This window comes from Pan troglodytes, chromosome 21 (assembly GCF_028858775.2).
Source record: "Pan troglodytes isolate AG18354 chromosome 21, NHGRI_mPanTro3-v2.0_pri, whole genome shotgun sequence".
Classification (NCBI taxonomy): domain Eukaryota; kingdom Metazoa; phylum Chordata; class Mammalia; order Primates; family Hominidae; genus Pan; species Pan troglodytes.
Genome location: NC_072419.2, coordinates 68,997,901 through 69,012,436, shown reverse-complemented (window position 1 = coordinate 69,012,436; position 14,536 = coordinate 68,997,901). Strand labels below are relative to the sequence as shown.

Genomic DNA, 14,536 nt, shown 5'->3' with positions numbered 1-14,536 from the left:
CCTGACTTGATTCCTCAGAGACCGTCCATTTATGGGAAAGAATGGGCGCCTCCGGCCACCTGCTGGCTCCAGGACTAACCACAGGAGGAAATGTCAGAGGAAATTAACTGTGCTCGAGCTTTTGTGATGAGCCTGATTTTCCAGCTTCTAGAAAGCTGTGCTTCCATGCTGAGGCTTGTACTCGTTCGGTTTATCTGGAAGAATTAAAGGGCTTCTCGGAAAATGTTAATATCTCCTTCCCACCAGCCTGGCCACCCCCGCTTCCCCCAGGCCCTGAAAGTTAGGTCTCCCCTGTGTTTGGTGCTTCTGACATTGCAGAGGGACTCCTTCCTCCTGGCAGCTCTGCCTTCCAGCCCAGAAAGCCATTGCTGGACACAACCCAAGTCAGGGGACCGGGTTTGCTGGAGCGGGTGGCAGGGGGCATGCATCCCCCACCCCGGCCATCTGCTGGCTCTGGAGCCCTGCTCTCACCCAGTTGGTGTCTCCTGGGCCCTGCGTCCATTCCATTTTGCCTTCAAAAGCCTGAGCTGCTGCTCTTACTCACTCAAGAGAGCCTCCAGTGTCCAATGTGAGCCCCAAACCCCGAGAAAATATAGGCAGAATTGTGTTTGCTGTGTGCACACAGACTGAGCTTTTGCTTAAGAACCTGGTGGGGCTACAGGTGAGCGGGGTTGGGGTGAGCAGGGTCAGGGGTGAGTGGGGTCATTGGTGCACGGGCAGGGTTGCACAGGGCTGGGGGGGTGCATGGGTAAGTCCTAGCACTGAGTGGTGTAGGGGGCAGCCTCCCTCCCAAAGGGGCCTCGTAGGGGGCCGCGGGCAGGACCTGGGTGAGGTGTCCTCGTAGGGACCCCAGGGATCCTCCTTGCCCTCTGGGATGGGCTATCTCTGCTGCTCAGTGGACGCCCAGCTTCTGGGGCTTGCATATGGGGTGGTGTGTGAGTCAGCCCCTTCTATGTATGTGTGCACATGTGTGTGTGTGTAGGTCTCTTATGCTGCTGAGAGCCTGGAAGGCAATGAAGCTGGAGGTGCTGGGACCTGGAAAGCAATGAAACTGGTGGTGCTGGGACCTGGAAAGCAATGAAGCTGGTGGTGCTGGGACCTGGAAAGCAATGAAGCTGGTGGGGGTGGGTAAGGCCCGGGGGTGGCTGCAGCGCGGCACCAGTGCCTGGTAGGGCGTGGCCGGGAGGTAAGTGGGGATCCCCTGGGGTACCTATTCCTGCACTCCCATGTGCTCAGGGATACCCCTGAGGCTAGGAAGGCAGGTTGGGCCATGGCTGCCCTGGAGGCTGTGCTAGGCTGGCAGCCTATTGGCCACGCTGACGACATGGGACCCGCGGCCCCAGCAGAGGTACAGGGAAGCCGGTGTCGTCCTTCCGTGTCCAGGAGCGGCCCCCCACAGCCCATGCACCCCGAGGTGTGGCTTAGGCCCAGCCCTGCCCTTGGGGCGCAGAGTCTGGCTGGAGAGGCCCACCCAGAGCGGGGGATGGCAGGGGCCTCCCGAGGGACCTCCCCTTCTCTGGCTCAGAGGCTCTGCCCCGTGCGCTGCCTCCTGGTGTGGCCCTTGCCGGGCTCATTGTGTGGGTGCCAAGTGCTCCTCAGATGGTTAGTGGAAGGGCGTGTCTCTGCATCCCGCCCGGATGACGCACCTGCCCTGCCCTGGACGCCACTGCGTGGTTTCTTCCGCCTCCTTGGCCTGCTGGCTCCTCCCCGGGCCTCGGCTCAGATGGCTCTTCCTCCACATGCCCTTGGCCTTCAGTGTAGACGCCCCAGGGTGGCCACTGTGTCTCCCGTGGCTGTGTGGCGTCTGGTCTTCATGGACCTTTGGAACAACGTGGGGCCGGGATTAGGAAGCTGCTGCCACTTGCCTTCAGAGGCCCCCACTCCTGTTTGGGGGTGCCCTTTCCATCGCTCCTGTTTGGGGGTGCCCTACCCATCGTGCCTCTTTGGGGGTGCCCTTTCCCATTGCTCCTGTTTGGGGGTGCCCTTCCCATTGTGCCTGTTTGGGGGTGCCCTTCCTATTGTGCCTGTTTGGGGGTGCCGTTCCCATCGTGCCTGTTTGGGGGTGCCCTTTCCCATTGCTCCTGTTTGGGGGTGCCTTTCCCATTGCTCCTGTTTGGGGGTGCCCTTCCCATCATTCCTGTTTGGGGGTGCCCTTCCCATTGCTCCTGTTTGGGGGTGCCCTACCCATCGTGCCTGTTCGGGGGCACCCTTTTCATCTGCCTGCAATGGGCGCCCTGGCCAGCCACCCCTTCTCTGTGGCGCTGGGCACTCTGATACTCTCTTCCTCTCTCTGCACCGTCCAAACCTGCCCTTGGTAAAATAGCTGATATACTAATTCAGACTAAAGGGCCAACCACGGCTAAGGCTTAGTGTACTCTCCTTTTCTTTTCACCTTATAATAAAATATTTTTAAAAGAAAGAAAACAAAACCAAGATCTGACTCTGGAATGGTGTTCAGCTGGCAGGGAAGGTGTCTGGGGTCAGAGGGCCCTCGGGGGCTCAGAAACAGCAGCAGGGCCTGCTCTTTAGGCAGCTGCCGGCCCCTCCCCTCTTCCCCACTCCTGGCGCCAGTGTCTTCTCACTCTGTCCCCGGCCCTTGGTGGAGCGGAGTTGCATTCATCCTGAAGCTTTAGGACGTGACACTCAGTCACAACTGTGACATCAGAAGAGCTGCGAGCTCCACGCCGCTCTGCGGTTGACTGTTGTCCTCAGTAAACAGGGAAGTGCCTGTCACTTCTCAGCTGGGGGGAGGAAGGCTCGTTTCCACCCAGTGCTTGGAGATAATGTCCTTATGAATAGCTATTTAGACACCACCTGCCATCCTGTACCAGGAGCTCCGCACTGGGGCGGGAGCTACACGGAGACACTCAGCTCATTATTCTGAGCCGTCTCCATGGGCGGCTGCACTCCCCAGGTACAGAGATTGCCTTGCTCAGATGGGAAGTGGCCGCGATAAACAGGAATGGACGCCGGGGCTCTCGGAGTCCAGAAGCCCCCCAGTCCCCGGAGGGTACCTTCTCCACACTGTCTTCCTAATTCAGCGGCTCTCATCATGGTATGTTCTGTCATCAGAGATGGGAGTGGCCAGGGAGGACTTGCTCAGCCATGGATCCACACGGAGGCTGTGGGGGCGCCTGGCTACCCGTTTACCAGCCCTGGGTCTACAGCTTGGAGGAGGACGGAGGGCTTCCTGGAGGAAGAAGCCGGGAAGCAGCTCTGCAGGTTTCACACCCCTTGCAAGGGCAGAATTCTTAGGAGGGCAGAACCCTTTATTTCCTTAGAACAGGCGCATCTGCACACTTATTATAAGATCTTAATTCTAATATGAGCATGCCCTGCTGGGTTTCCCAGGTAGAGAATCCACCCCCTCCACTTCCGTTGTTTCGTCCACCTCTTTCGTGCCCTGGGCATCGGAAGCAAATGCATTCTCTCCCAGGAGAACACAGGCAGTCCACCCTCTAGAGAAAGCCTGCTCTGGAAGACGTTGTCAGAAAGCCGAGACTCCACATCCATCATGGCCTTGGTGAAAATCCAATTCAAGGAGAACTATGTGTAAGGCTCAGATGGGGCTTACAGCCTTCTAAATTCATTCTCTTCTTCCTTCAGAAAAAAACAACCAACAAAGCAAGAAAACAGCCCGCTTGGTCAGGCCACAGCAGAGTGGAAGGGAGCGGGTGCAGTTGCCCCACGAACCCACCCTTGGGCACCGACCAGCTGGGGAAGGTGTCGGGGGGCAGCCAGGGCAGCCAGGACCCAGCCCCGACCCAGCCCCCACTCCCCACCACCTCCCTCCTCCCTGCCCCCACACCCTGCTGCCACCCTCCCCTGCCCGCCTGCTTCACTGCACCCAAGGCCTGCCCGTGCCTCCCCACCACCCCCCTCCTCCCTGCCCCCATACTCTGCTCCCACCCTCCCCTGCCTGCCTGCTTCACTGCACCCAAGGCCTGCCCATGCCTCCCCATAGCCCCCCTCCTCCTGCCCCCACACCCTGCTGCCACCCTCCCCTGCCTGCCTGCTTCACTGCACCCAAGGCCTGCCCATGCCTCCCCATAGCCCCCCTCCTCCTGCCCCCACACTCTGCTCCCACCCTCCCCTGCCCGCCTGCTTCACTGCACCCAAGGCCTGCCCGTGCCTCCCCACCACCCCCCTCCTCGGCAGCTGAGTGCCCTGCTCTGACCGTGTGTGTTTTATGACCCTGGCTGGTCACACGTGCCCCAACCTCCATGCACTCCATGCACTGTGGCCTCACCCCAGACCCTTGGCCCCTGCTAATCCGCCCCATTACTGGTCTCTCTGAGGTGCTGCAGGAGCCCCTGGCGCGGCTGCCTGTGCATGCTTTGGCCGGGCCTTTCTGGGGAAAGTGGAGAGTAGACAGTGCTGCCATTCTCGCGGCTCTCGTTGCCCAGCTGGTGTGGTCGGGTCGTTGCTGCAGACTAAACTCACCACGGCCATGGGGTGGGAGGTGGAGCACGGGCTAATGAGGTCTTAATGAGCGACTTCCAGGTGTGGGGATTGCTGGGGTGAGGGCTGCCCTGATGAGTTATGGGGACCCCTGATCGCCCTGGCGGGAATGAGTGTGTCCAGGGCAGTGGGGGGGTTTGCTTGCACACTCAGGAAACTTGAGGGAGGGAGTGGGGGGATGAATGAGCAGGTGTCAGTGGCCTAAACTTAAATGACAGCCCAGTCCCTGGGATGCCAGGGAAAGACCCTCCCTAGGGACTGAACTGGTGCCAGGGTGGCCGGCCCTGTGCTGACAAGCAGTCTCCCCTGTGATTGTGGTGGGGGCATTGGACAAATCTAACCCCAGTGGATAGATGTTCTGGGGAGACCGGAGGCTCCCAGAAGAGGCAGCGTAGCCTGGTGGGGGTTGGCTGACGAGCTCTGAGGCCATCACAGGCCAATCAGCTCCTTGTGCCTCGGTTTCCTCACCTGTCAGGCAAAGGTGCTGATGGTTTTAGTGATTTAACAAACACATGTACTGCACTTCCTATAATCCAGGCACCCCAGCTCATCACCCCAGTGAAACTGAGACTGTGGTATCAGCCCCATTTCAGAGGGGAGAAACTGAGGCACAGAAAGGTTAAGTAGAACACCCAGGACCCCTGGGGCTGCCACACGCCCCTGGACTTCCCACTGCTGTTGGGGGATGAGTGTGTGTGGGAAGCGCGTGGTCACGTGAGATCTTTGCGTGAGCGTGTGTGGGAAGCGCGTGGTCACGTGAGATCTTTGCGTGAGCGTGTGTGGGAAGCGCGTGGTCACGTGAGATCTTTGCGTGAACGTGTGTGGGAAGTGCGTGGTCACGTGAGATCTTTGTGTGTGTGGGAAGCGTGTGGTCACATGAGATCTTTGTGTGAGCGTGTGTGGGAAGCGTGTGGTCACGTGAGATCTTTGCGTGTGTGGGAAGCGTGTGGTCACGTGAGATCTTTGCGTGTGTGGGAAGCGTGTGGTCACGTGAGATCTTTGTGTGAGCGTGTGTGGGAAGCGTGTGGTCATGTGAGACCTTTGCATGTGTGGGAAGCGCGTGGCCACGTGATCTTGCTTCCGGTGCAGCGTTGCATCACTTACTGATGGAGAGAGTTTTGAGAAAGTCGGTGTCTGGTTGCGAACACCGCAGAGTGCACTCACACAAACCCAGACGGTGCTGCCCACGACACCCCGAGGCCACATGGTGTCGCCCGTTGCTCCGAGGCTACAAACCCACACTGTGTGTTGCCGTGCTGAATACAAGAGGCAACTGTAACGCAACAGTGAGCATTTGTGTCTCTAAACACACCTGAACCTAGAAAAGGTGCAGCAACAATAGGTCTCATATTGTACGGGACCCTGTGGTATTACAGGTTCATCACTGGCCTGAACATTGTTCCAGGGTACGTGACTGTATTCTTGCAGTCCTCACTGTCGCCGTCAACCTCAACATCAACTATTCCCGCAGCTTCCGTCCCGCCAAGCGCCCATGGAGCTGCCCCTGGAGCAGGTGCCCCCACCGAGAGTGATGGAAAAGCCCGTCCTCGCCACCTCCAGGCATGGCCAGCAGCGAGCGGCCGGCTCTGCAGGAGAAGTGCTGGGTCTGAGCTCCGTCACGGCCGCTCCCGAGAGCCCGAGGTCCAAGCCCAACACGACTTGGAATAAATGATCAAGTTATGAATTAAACACAAGAGAAATGTAATTACCACAGGAGCCAGCTGAGAATAAAATGGATTACGCACATCACAGTCATTAAATGGTGATCACATGCGCCTTTCTAATGTGCTGCCGATTAAAATCAATCTAAGTGCAAATTATGGTTCTGAGTAATCGCTCCCTACGGTTCATCTTCTGTGTTCCCCAAAGAGCTGACACTGAGAGGAAGCACCAGGGCGCCCTCACAGCCTGCGCAGCTTCAGGGTCCATCCACGGCCTCGAGCCTCCAGCTCAGCACAGAAAGAGACCACTGTGTGGCCCCGGACTGGCGAGGATGCTGGCCGTCCTCGTGCTGTGGCCAGCTGTATCCCCAGAGCTCTGCACAGGTGCAGCGGTTAACCCTCGCCATGCCCTATGATGGGGGTCCCTGTATGGGCCCCATGCACAGATGGGGACACTAAGTCGGGGGTGACATGATCCACACAAGTTCAGACGACTTGGAAGGTGCACAGCCAGGATTCGACCCCCACTTCAGGATGGGCTAGGAGCCCCCATTCACCGGGACACTGCATGACAACTCTGTGTGTGTGTGTGTGTGTGTGTGTGTGTGTGAGGTCACATGGTCACATGCACACACATGCTGCTATCTGATAGGATGATGCCTGGACTTTGGCAGGTGCCCCAGATTTCTGCAGACTCATGGAATGTCCCACCATCCCCCTGAGTGGAGAGACTCAGTCCCCTCCGTGGTCTCCATGCTCATCTGTCCCCTCAGCGGTCACCATGCTCATCTGTCCCCTCTGTGGTCTCCACACTCATGTGTCCAAATGCATGGGCATTTGGGGAAAGTGCCATCTGCCATAGTCGACTCTGTGGCCCCGGCAATTCACAATTCTCCCTCATGCAAAATAAATTCACCTTCTGCCCTGGCTGCCCTATGGTCTCTTTCCGTGGTGACATCAAACTCTGACTCAAGCCCAGAGTCTTGTCCCGCAAGCCAGGTCCAGGTGTGGACAAGGTGCTACAGGCGTACGGCTCCCAGGTGCACCCCCTTCTCCATCTGAAGAGCTGTGAACTGAAGAGTTATCTGCCCCTGACAAGCTAACACCAGTAGTGGGACAGACAGACCACACCGTCGGCTCCCCTTTCAAAGAGCAGGGAGGGAGAGGCACGCAGCAGTCTCCCGGGCATGCGGTCCTGAAATCTGGGTGAGTGAAGTTACGGGGCCAGGCTGAGGGCTCAGTCCTAGCTCAGGGGATGGCTCTCCAGGGCCGCACTGCCGTCTGAGCTCTCAGTTCCATCCTCTGGGTCAACCTCCCTTTTCCATAAAATTAGTTCATCCTTGTAGCTGAAAAGTTTTTGCAAACTACCAAAACTCACCCAAGAAGCAACAGATAAAGTGAATAGTCCTGTATTTATTAAAGAAATGGATTTTTTTTTCAATGAGACCTTCTGAAAAAGAAATCTCCGGGCCTAGATGTCTTCATTGGTGAATTCTAAGTAACATCGATTTATGCAATCTCTTCTAACAAATACACAAAGGGATGGGGGCACTGCAACTACCACACAACCTGGTGATTTTACCCAGAGAGATAAGCTCTTGTTCACACAAAGCCCGTACATGGATATTCGAGCACAGTCAATACAAGAACCTGCACAGAAGATAAAACAGCACACGGATTAACACACACACACACGAGTGTGTACACACGGCTTAACACACACACACGAGTGTGTACACACGGCTTAATAAACACGCACACACACGAGTGTGTACACACAGCTTAACACACACACACGAGTGTGTACACACGGCTTAACACACACACGAGTGTGTACACACGGCTTAATACACACACGAGTGTGTACACATGGCTTAATAAACACTCACACAAGTGACACGGCTTAATACACACGCACACGAGTGAGTATAAGCAGAACCATGGAATCAGAATAAGGTTGATGGGCTGGCTGTTTGTGATATCAAAGTACAGTTTTGTAGAATGTTACCATTGGGGGAGACTGGGCAAAGTGTGCAAGGGATCTCTTTGTATTGTTTATTTCTCACAGGTGCATAGAAGTCTAACATTATTTCAGCTTAAAGAAAAGAAGGCCAGGAAGGGTGGCTCATGCCTGTAATCCCAGCACTTTGGGAGGCCAAGGGATCAGTTGAGCCCAGGAGTTACAGACCAGCCTGGGCAACAAAATTTACACAAATTATCTGGGCGTGGTGACTTGTGCCTATAGTCCCAGCTACTCAGGATGCTGAAATGGGAGGATCAGCTGAGCCCTGAGCCTGGGGAGGTTGAGCCTACAGTGAGGCGTGTTCATGCCACCGTGATCCAGCCCAGGTGACAGAGTGAGACCCTGTCTGGAAAAACACAAAGAGGATGAGACATTTCCCAAGTTATTTTATGAAGCCAGCATTACCCATATACCAGAACCAGATAAAGACAGTACAAGAAAATAAAACGAGAGACCAATATCTTTCATGAACGTAGACACAAAAACCCTTAACAGAACACCAGCAAATTGAATCCAGCAACATTTGAAAGCATAGCCCATGATCAAGTGTATCCCAGGGGGTGGGGGGCAGGCTTAACATTCTGAAAGCGACCAGTGCAATCTACCACATCAACACTGAAGAAGATCTACTGTAGGATTGTGTCAACAGACTCAGAAACGGCCATCAAAGCTCAACACCCATTATGGTTAAAAAAAACAAAAACAAACCGTCAGCAAACTAGAAATAGAAGGGGAACCACTTTAACAGATAAAGGGCTTCTATTAAAAAAATACATGCAGCTAACGTCACACTTCACATTGAGAGGCATTGAGAGGTGGACTGTTTTCTCCTAAGGCGAGGAACAGGTAAAGGATGCCTTCTCTCACCGTTCCCATTTGACATTGTACTGGAGGTTCCAGCCAGTGCAATAAGGCAAGAAAAAGAAATGAAAGGAATATAGGTCGGAGAGGGAGAAGAAATAAAAACTCTCCCTCTTCACAGATGACATGGTTGTTTATGTAGAAATCCCATGGCATCTGCACAAAAGTGGGCCTAGCAGGTTTCATGACACAGCGTCAGCACACGGGACCCAACCGTCATCTCTATACACCAGCAGAGGGCACTGGGAAATGAAATTTCAAATACAGCAGCAGTTTCTACGAACGTTAAACTCGATCATTATAAAAACACTGTGGGTCCTATGGCTTTTCCTCGGGTTCACCCCATCAGCCCAAATCTCGATCTACAAATCTTGTCAAGACGAGCTCTCCTCTCCTGGGGGATTCCTGGGGGTAGCCCTGGAACAACTCCCCAAAGATTCTTAGAAACTCTGTGTTTCGTGTAGAGGGTCTTTAAGGTATACCCTCAAGATCCACTGCAGACCTTTCCTTTATTCGAGAGAGTCTATGAATAATCACCTGAAACTTTTCTGACGTTTTAACAGAGGAGTTTTGAGCCACACTCTTGACTCCCTCCTTAGACCCTCTGCTGCTGCTGTGGCCTGGGCCTGACGTCCTTTCATTAATTTAAGAATCCTTTACCACCTGGAGAATCTTGGAATGAGAAACAGTGTTTTTGATTTTATTTTTTAAGCTATTGTGCAGTAAAACTGGCTTGTAAAAAGTGATTCCATAAACTAGGCATGGTGGCTCACATCTGTAATCCCAGCAATTTGGGAGGCCAATGCAGGAGGATCGCTTGAACTCAGGAGTTCGAAACCAGCCTGGGCAACATAGCAAGATACCCTATCTACAAAAAATACAAAAATTAGCTGGGCGTGGTGGTATGTGCCTGTACTTCCAGCTACCTGGGAGGCTGAGGTGGGAGGATCACTTGAGACCAGGAGGTCAAGGCTGCAGTCAGCCATGATTGTACCACTGCACTCCAAGCTGGGTGGCTGAGCGAGAACGTGTATCAGAAAAAAAAAAAGGAATTTGATGAGTTTTGACACATGTATGGATTTGTGGAACCACGTCCACCATCAGGACACAGATAGCTTCGTGACCCAGAACCACGTCCACCGTCAGGACACAGATAGCTTCGTGACCCAGAGCAGCTCTGCCATGCTACTTTTTTGTTGTTTGTTTGTCTGAGACAGAGTCTTGCTCTGTCGCCCAGGCTGGAGTGCAGTGGTGTGATCTCGGCTTGCTGCAGCCTTTGCCTCCCAGCTTCAAGCGATTCTCCTGCCTCAGCCTCTGCAGTAGCTGGGATTACAGGCATGCCCCACCACGCCCTGCTAATTTTTGTATTTTCAGTACAGATAGGGTTTCATCATGAGGCCATCCTGACCTCAAGTGATCTGCCTGCCTCGGCCTCCCAAAGTGCTGGCATTATAGGCGCGAGCCACCTTGCCCAGCCCCATGCTACTTTTAAAAGCCACAGTTTCCTCTCCACCCCATCCCCTGGCAACGGCTTGTCTCCTCTCCATCCCTGCAGCTTTGCCTTTTGGAAGCTGTTGTGTAAGTGAAACCACACACTACTAACCTCTGGGGTCTGGTTCTTTTGCTCAGCGTGGTGCCTCCCAGGTTCGTCCCTGTTGCATATTAACAGTGCCCCCCTCTCACGGCTGAGTCTATTGTGTGGCTGTACGGCTACTTATCCTTTCACTTCCTAGAGGACATTTGGGTGGTTTCCAATTTTGTTGATGATTGTGAAAATTCGCTTGAACCCGGGAGTAAAGAGGCTGCAGTGAGCTGAGGTTGCACCACTGCACTCCAGCCTGGGTGACAGAGCAAGACCCAGTCTCAAAAAAAAAAAAAAAAAAAAAAAAGAATAGCGCTATAAGAAACATTTGTGTACAAGATTTTGTGTAAACATAATTTTGCCTTTCTCTAGGAGTGGAATTTCTGTGTTATAAGAAGGTTCAGGTCTAACTTTATAGTAACTGTCGAGCTGGGTTCCCGAGCGGCCGTATTGTTCTCCACATCTACCGGCGACGGGTGAGTGTTCCAGCTACCAGAGTCCTCATCAGCACTTGGCATTGTCAACAGCTTTCTTTTAAATTCTGTTAAGTCCTGACTTCTTCAATTTTATCTAAATTTTGCTTGAAAACTAAAGTTAAACAAAACCCTCTCTTCTCCTTCTTATGCACAGCTGCAATAAAGCCTGCTGGCGTTTCTGCCTGGAGTCGCCGCTCGCCCAGGGCATCGGCACGTTTTCTGCCTCTGTGTCCCTGCAGGCCACAGCGCTGCATAACCTACTGTTCCTGTCTTCTGAGGTTTTCCCTTCCTCCAGCTTCCATCAACCTTTGCCTCACTTTCTTTCAAGCCTTTACTGACAGCAGAGGCCCTCAGGCTGAAAACAGCATCGTTACTTCTTTCCTTCCCAAATCTGCAGGTGTGGCTAGGTGGGAAGGGCTGATTCCCTCCCCTACAGGTGAAGTGGGGACAGAGAGCCCAGCTGGGGACTGGAGCACCCAAGACGGCACCCCCATCACGGCGGACTTGGCCTGGCTGACAGCTGGTGCCAGAGCGGGGGCTCCCGTGGCCTGGGCTTCCTCACAGCGTGGCGCTGGGTTCCCAAGTTGAGCGTGCCCAGAAGGCACTGCCAGTAGAAGCTGTGTCACCTCTGCCACGAGGCACTCCCAATCGCCTGCCAGGCTCAAAGAGAGGGTGCACAGACCCCACCTCCAGCAGAGGAAATGGGACATATTGTGGCCGTTGTGGGAAAATATCTGCCTCAGTGGGTTGGAGTGCAGGTCTCTACGTCCCCTTCCTGCCTCCTGCCATCCTCTGCTCAGTGGGTTGGAGTGTAGGTCTCAAGCCCCCTTCCTGCCTCCTGCCACCCTAAGGAAGTGAGCAGGGAGGGAGATTGTGGTACATCTGAACATGGGGCCCACACATGCTCTCCTGGCAGAGCTGCAGTTATGGAACAGACACCAGAAAGTTATGGAACAGACACAGATCCCCCAACAGATCTCCATGGTCTACAGGAGTGAAAGCACAGGGCAGGCAGTCAGCGATGAATGCATGGATGGATGTATTTAATAATAGCTTTACTGAGATATAAGTCACATCCCCAAATATTCACCCTTTAAAGTGTACAATTCGGTTTTTTAAGCATGTTCACAGAGTTGTGCAACCATCACCGTTATCTAACTCCAGAACATTTCATCACTGCACCAAAACGCCCTGCACCCATGACAGTCGCTCCCGCCTCACCTTCCCCCAGCCCCTGGCACCACTAGTCCATTTTCTGTCTCTACAGATTTGTCCATTCTGGACATTTCTTATAAAAGAATCACAAAACACGTGGCCTTTTGTGTCTGGCTTGTTTCACTGAGCATGTTTCAAGGTCCATGCGCACCTGCACACCATAGCGCAGGGCTTCATTCTTTCTGACTGACGGCCAAGCAAGACCCACTGTGTGGACAGCCCATGTTGATTTACCTACTCATCAGCCAGTTGACATTCGGGCTGGTGCACTTTTTGACTATTATGAGCAATGTTGCCGTGAACATTTGTATGCATGTCTTTATGTGGACATATGTCTTCATTTCTCTTGGGTAGATACTAGGTGTGGAATTGCTGGGTCATCTGCTAATTCCATGGTTAACGTTTTGATGAACCGCAAAACTGTTTTCCAAAGCGGCTGTGCCATTTTACCGTTTTACATTCCCACCCATAGTGTGTGAGGATTCCAAGTTCTCCACGACGTGTCGTTTTCTGGTTTTGTTTGTTTGTCGCTTTTGTTTTTGATACGGTCAGCGCTGTGGCTTTGGTGTGCACTTCCCTGAGTGGGAAAATCTTGAGCATCTTCTCCTGGGCTCGTTGGCCTTTTCTATGTCTTTTGTGATGAAATAAAAGTCAAATCCTTTGCCCATTTTTAAATTGGATCATCCTTTCATTGTTGGGTTGTAGGAATTCTTCTTATTATTATTTTGAGAAAGAGTCTCACTCTGCCACCCAGGCCAGAGTGCAGTGGCACATTCATGGCTCACGACAGCCTTGACCTCCCAGGCTCAGGTCATCCTCCCACCTCAGCCTCCCAAGTAGCTGGGACTACAGGTGCACGCCACCATGCCCGGCTAATGTTTTGTATTTTTTTTTACAGAGACAGGGTTTCGCTATGTTGCCCAGTTTGGTCTCAAGCTCCTGGGCTCAAGGGATCTGCTTGCCTCAGCCTCCCGAAGTGCTGGGATTATAGGCGTGCGCTGGCGTGCCGGCCGAATTCAGTGATAATTTTTAAAGGCACAGAGGAATAAGAGGAACTGGTCCAACAACCAGAACATTTGACGTTTCCAGCTGCTCCTGGCGTCTGACTCTTGAAGAACATTTAGTGCACAGCACACAGGAGGCCCCCGCAGCCCTCATCCCGGCAGCCGTGGAAAATCTCTCGAGGGAAAACCAAGTGGGCTTGGAGGACTCCTGCCTGCCTCTCCCTCTCCCAGGATGCATGTCTTTCTCCTCCCCACAGGCAGCCGGGCCCTGTGGCCGGCACCTTCCCGGCTAATCCCAGGGGCTCCTCCCAGGACGTGGGAGGACAGGGGCTGGCTTTGGGAGGCATCCAGGACCCAGGCCAGCATGCAGCCGAGGGCGTATCCAGGGCCCATGTGCCCGCCAGGCTGGGTGCGCCCGTGATCCTGGAGAAGGGGGGGCCTGTGTGGGCATCTGCAGATGCCTTCTGGCCTCTGTGGCAGGGCCAGGAGCCACACGCTCCCTGCACTGAGTCACACAGAGGCTGGGTCATCAGGCCTGGGGGGCTGGGGCCGGGACCAGGCTGCAACCAGACTCCTTCCTCTCTGCCCCTGTGTCCCAACTGTCCCTGTCAGCCATCTGCTCCTGTCTCCTCCCTGGGCCTGAGTCAGAGCCAGGCGGATTGTCAATGGGGAAGGCAAGGGGAGCTTAGATCGAGGCGAGGGCAGCAGAGCTCAAGAGCTGCAGAGACCCCGCAGCTCTTGGGAGCTGCCTGAGGGGTGGCAGAGCCCGAGTGGGTGGCCAGCAGCCCGGGCTGCCCACCGGAGGGGCCCTCCTGGACCTGGGAAGGGAATCTGGGCTTGGGGGCCTCATCCATCACGCACCGCGAAGTCTCACTGCCGGCAGGGAGATGGATGCCTTGCAATGCCGATGAGCAGCCCAGCATACACCCAGTCGCTTTGGGGGCCACTCCCTGGAATACCTGCCCTCCATCCTGGGCGGGAGCCTCCACTGTGTGCCCTGTGCGAACATGCTGGTCCTCTTCCTTCCCTCTCTCTGTCCTCGCTGCAGCTCGGGGCGTTTCTCTTCCTTCCTGGCATCCAGGGTGGGGGCAGGGCATGGAGCGGGACAGCCCTTGGAGCCCCCAGACCGGAGTCGAAACTCTACGGCCTCCATCAGCTCGGCGGCCATCACAGAACCATAGCTTGGCGGCTCAAACAACAGACTTGCCTTACCCACATTCTGGAGTCCCGAAGCCCACGAGCAAGGCTGGGCT

The 14,536-nt window shown here is 54.5% G+C and overlaps 1 protein-coding gene across 4 annotated transcripts in view; it reads right to left on the bottom strand.

Moving 5' to 3' along the window:
* Positions 1–605: 605 nt before the first annotated feature.
* SLCO4A1 (solute carrier organic anion transporter family member 4A1) overlaps positions 606–14,536 on the bottom strand; it is a 47,921-nt gene continuing 33,990 nt past the window's right edge. For 2 of the 4 annotated variants that reach the window (XM_016938259.3, XM_016938262.4), the window contains one exon: positions 3,219–3,600. In XM_016938259.3, the coding sequence (XP_016793748.1) occupies positions 3,571–3,600 (30 nt within the window). In that variant the 3' untranslated portion in view covers positions 3,219–3,570. Of the gene's footprint in view, positions 1,820–3,218; positions 3,601–14,536 lie in introns of those variants that run through there. The other 2 variants (XM_016938255.4, XM_063802728.1) reach the window with 2 other exon arrangements.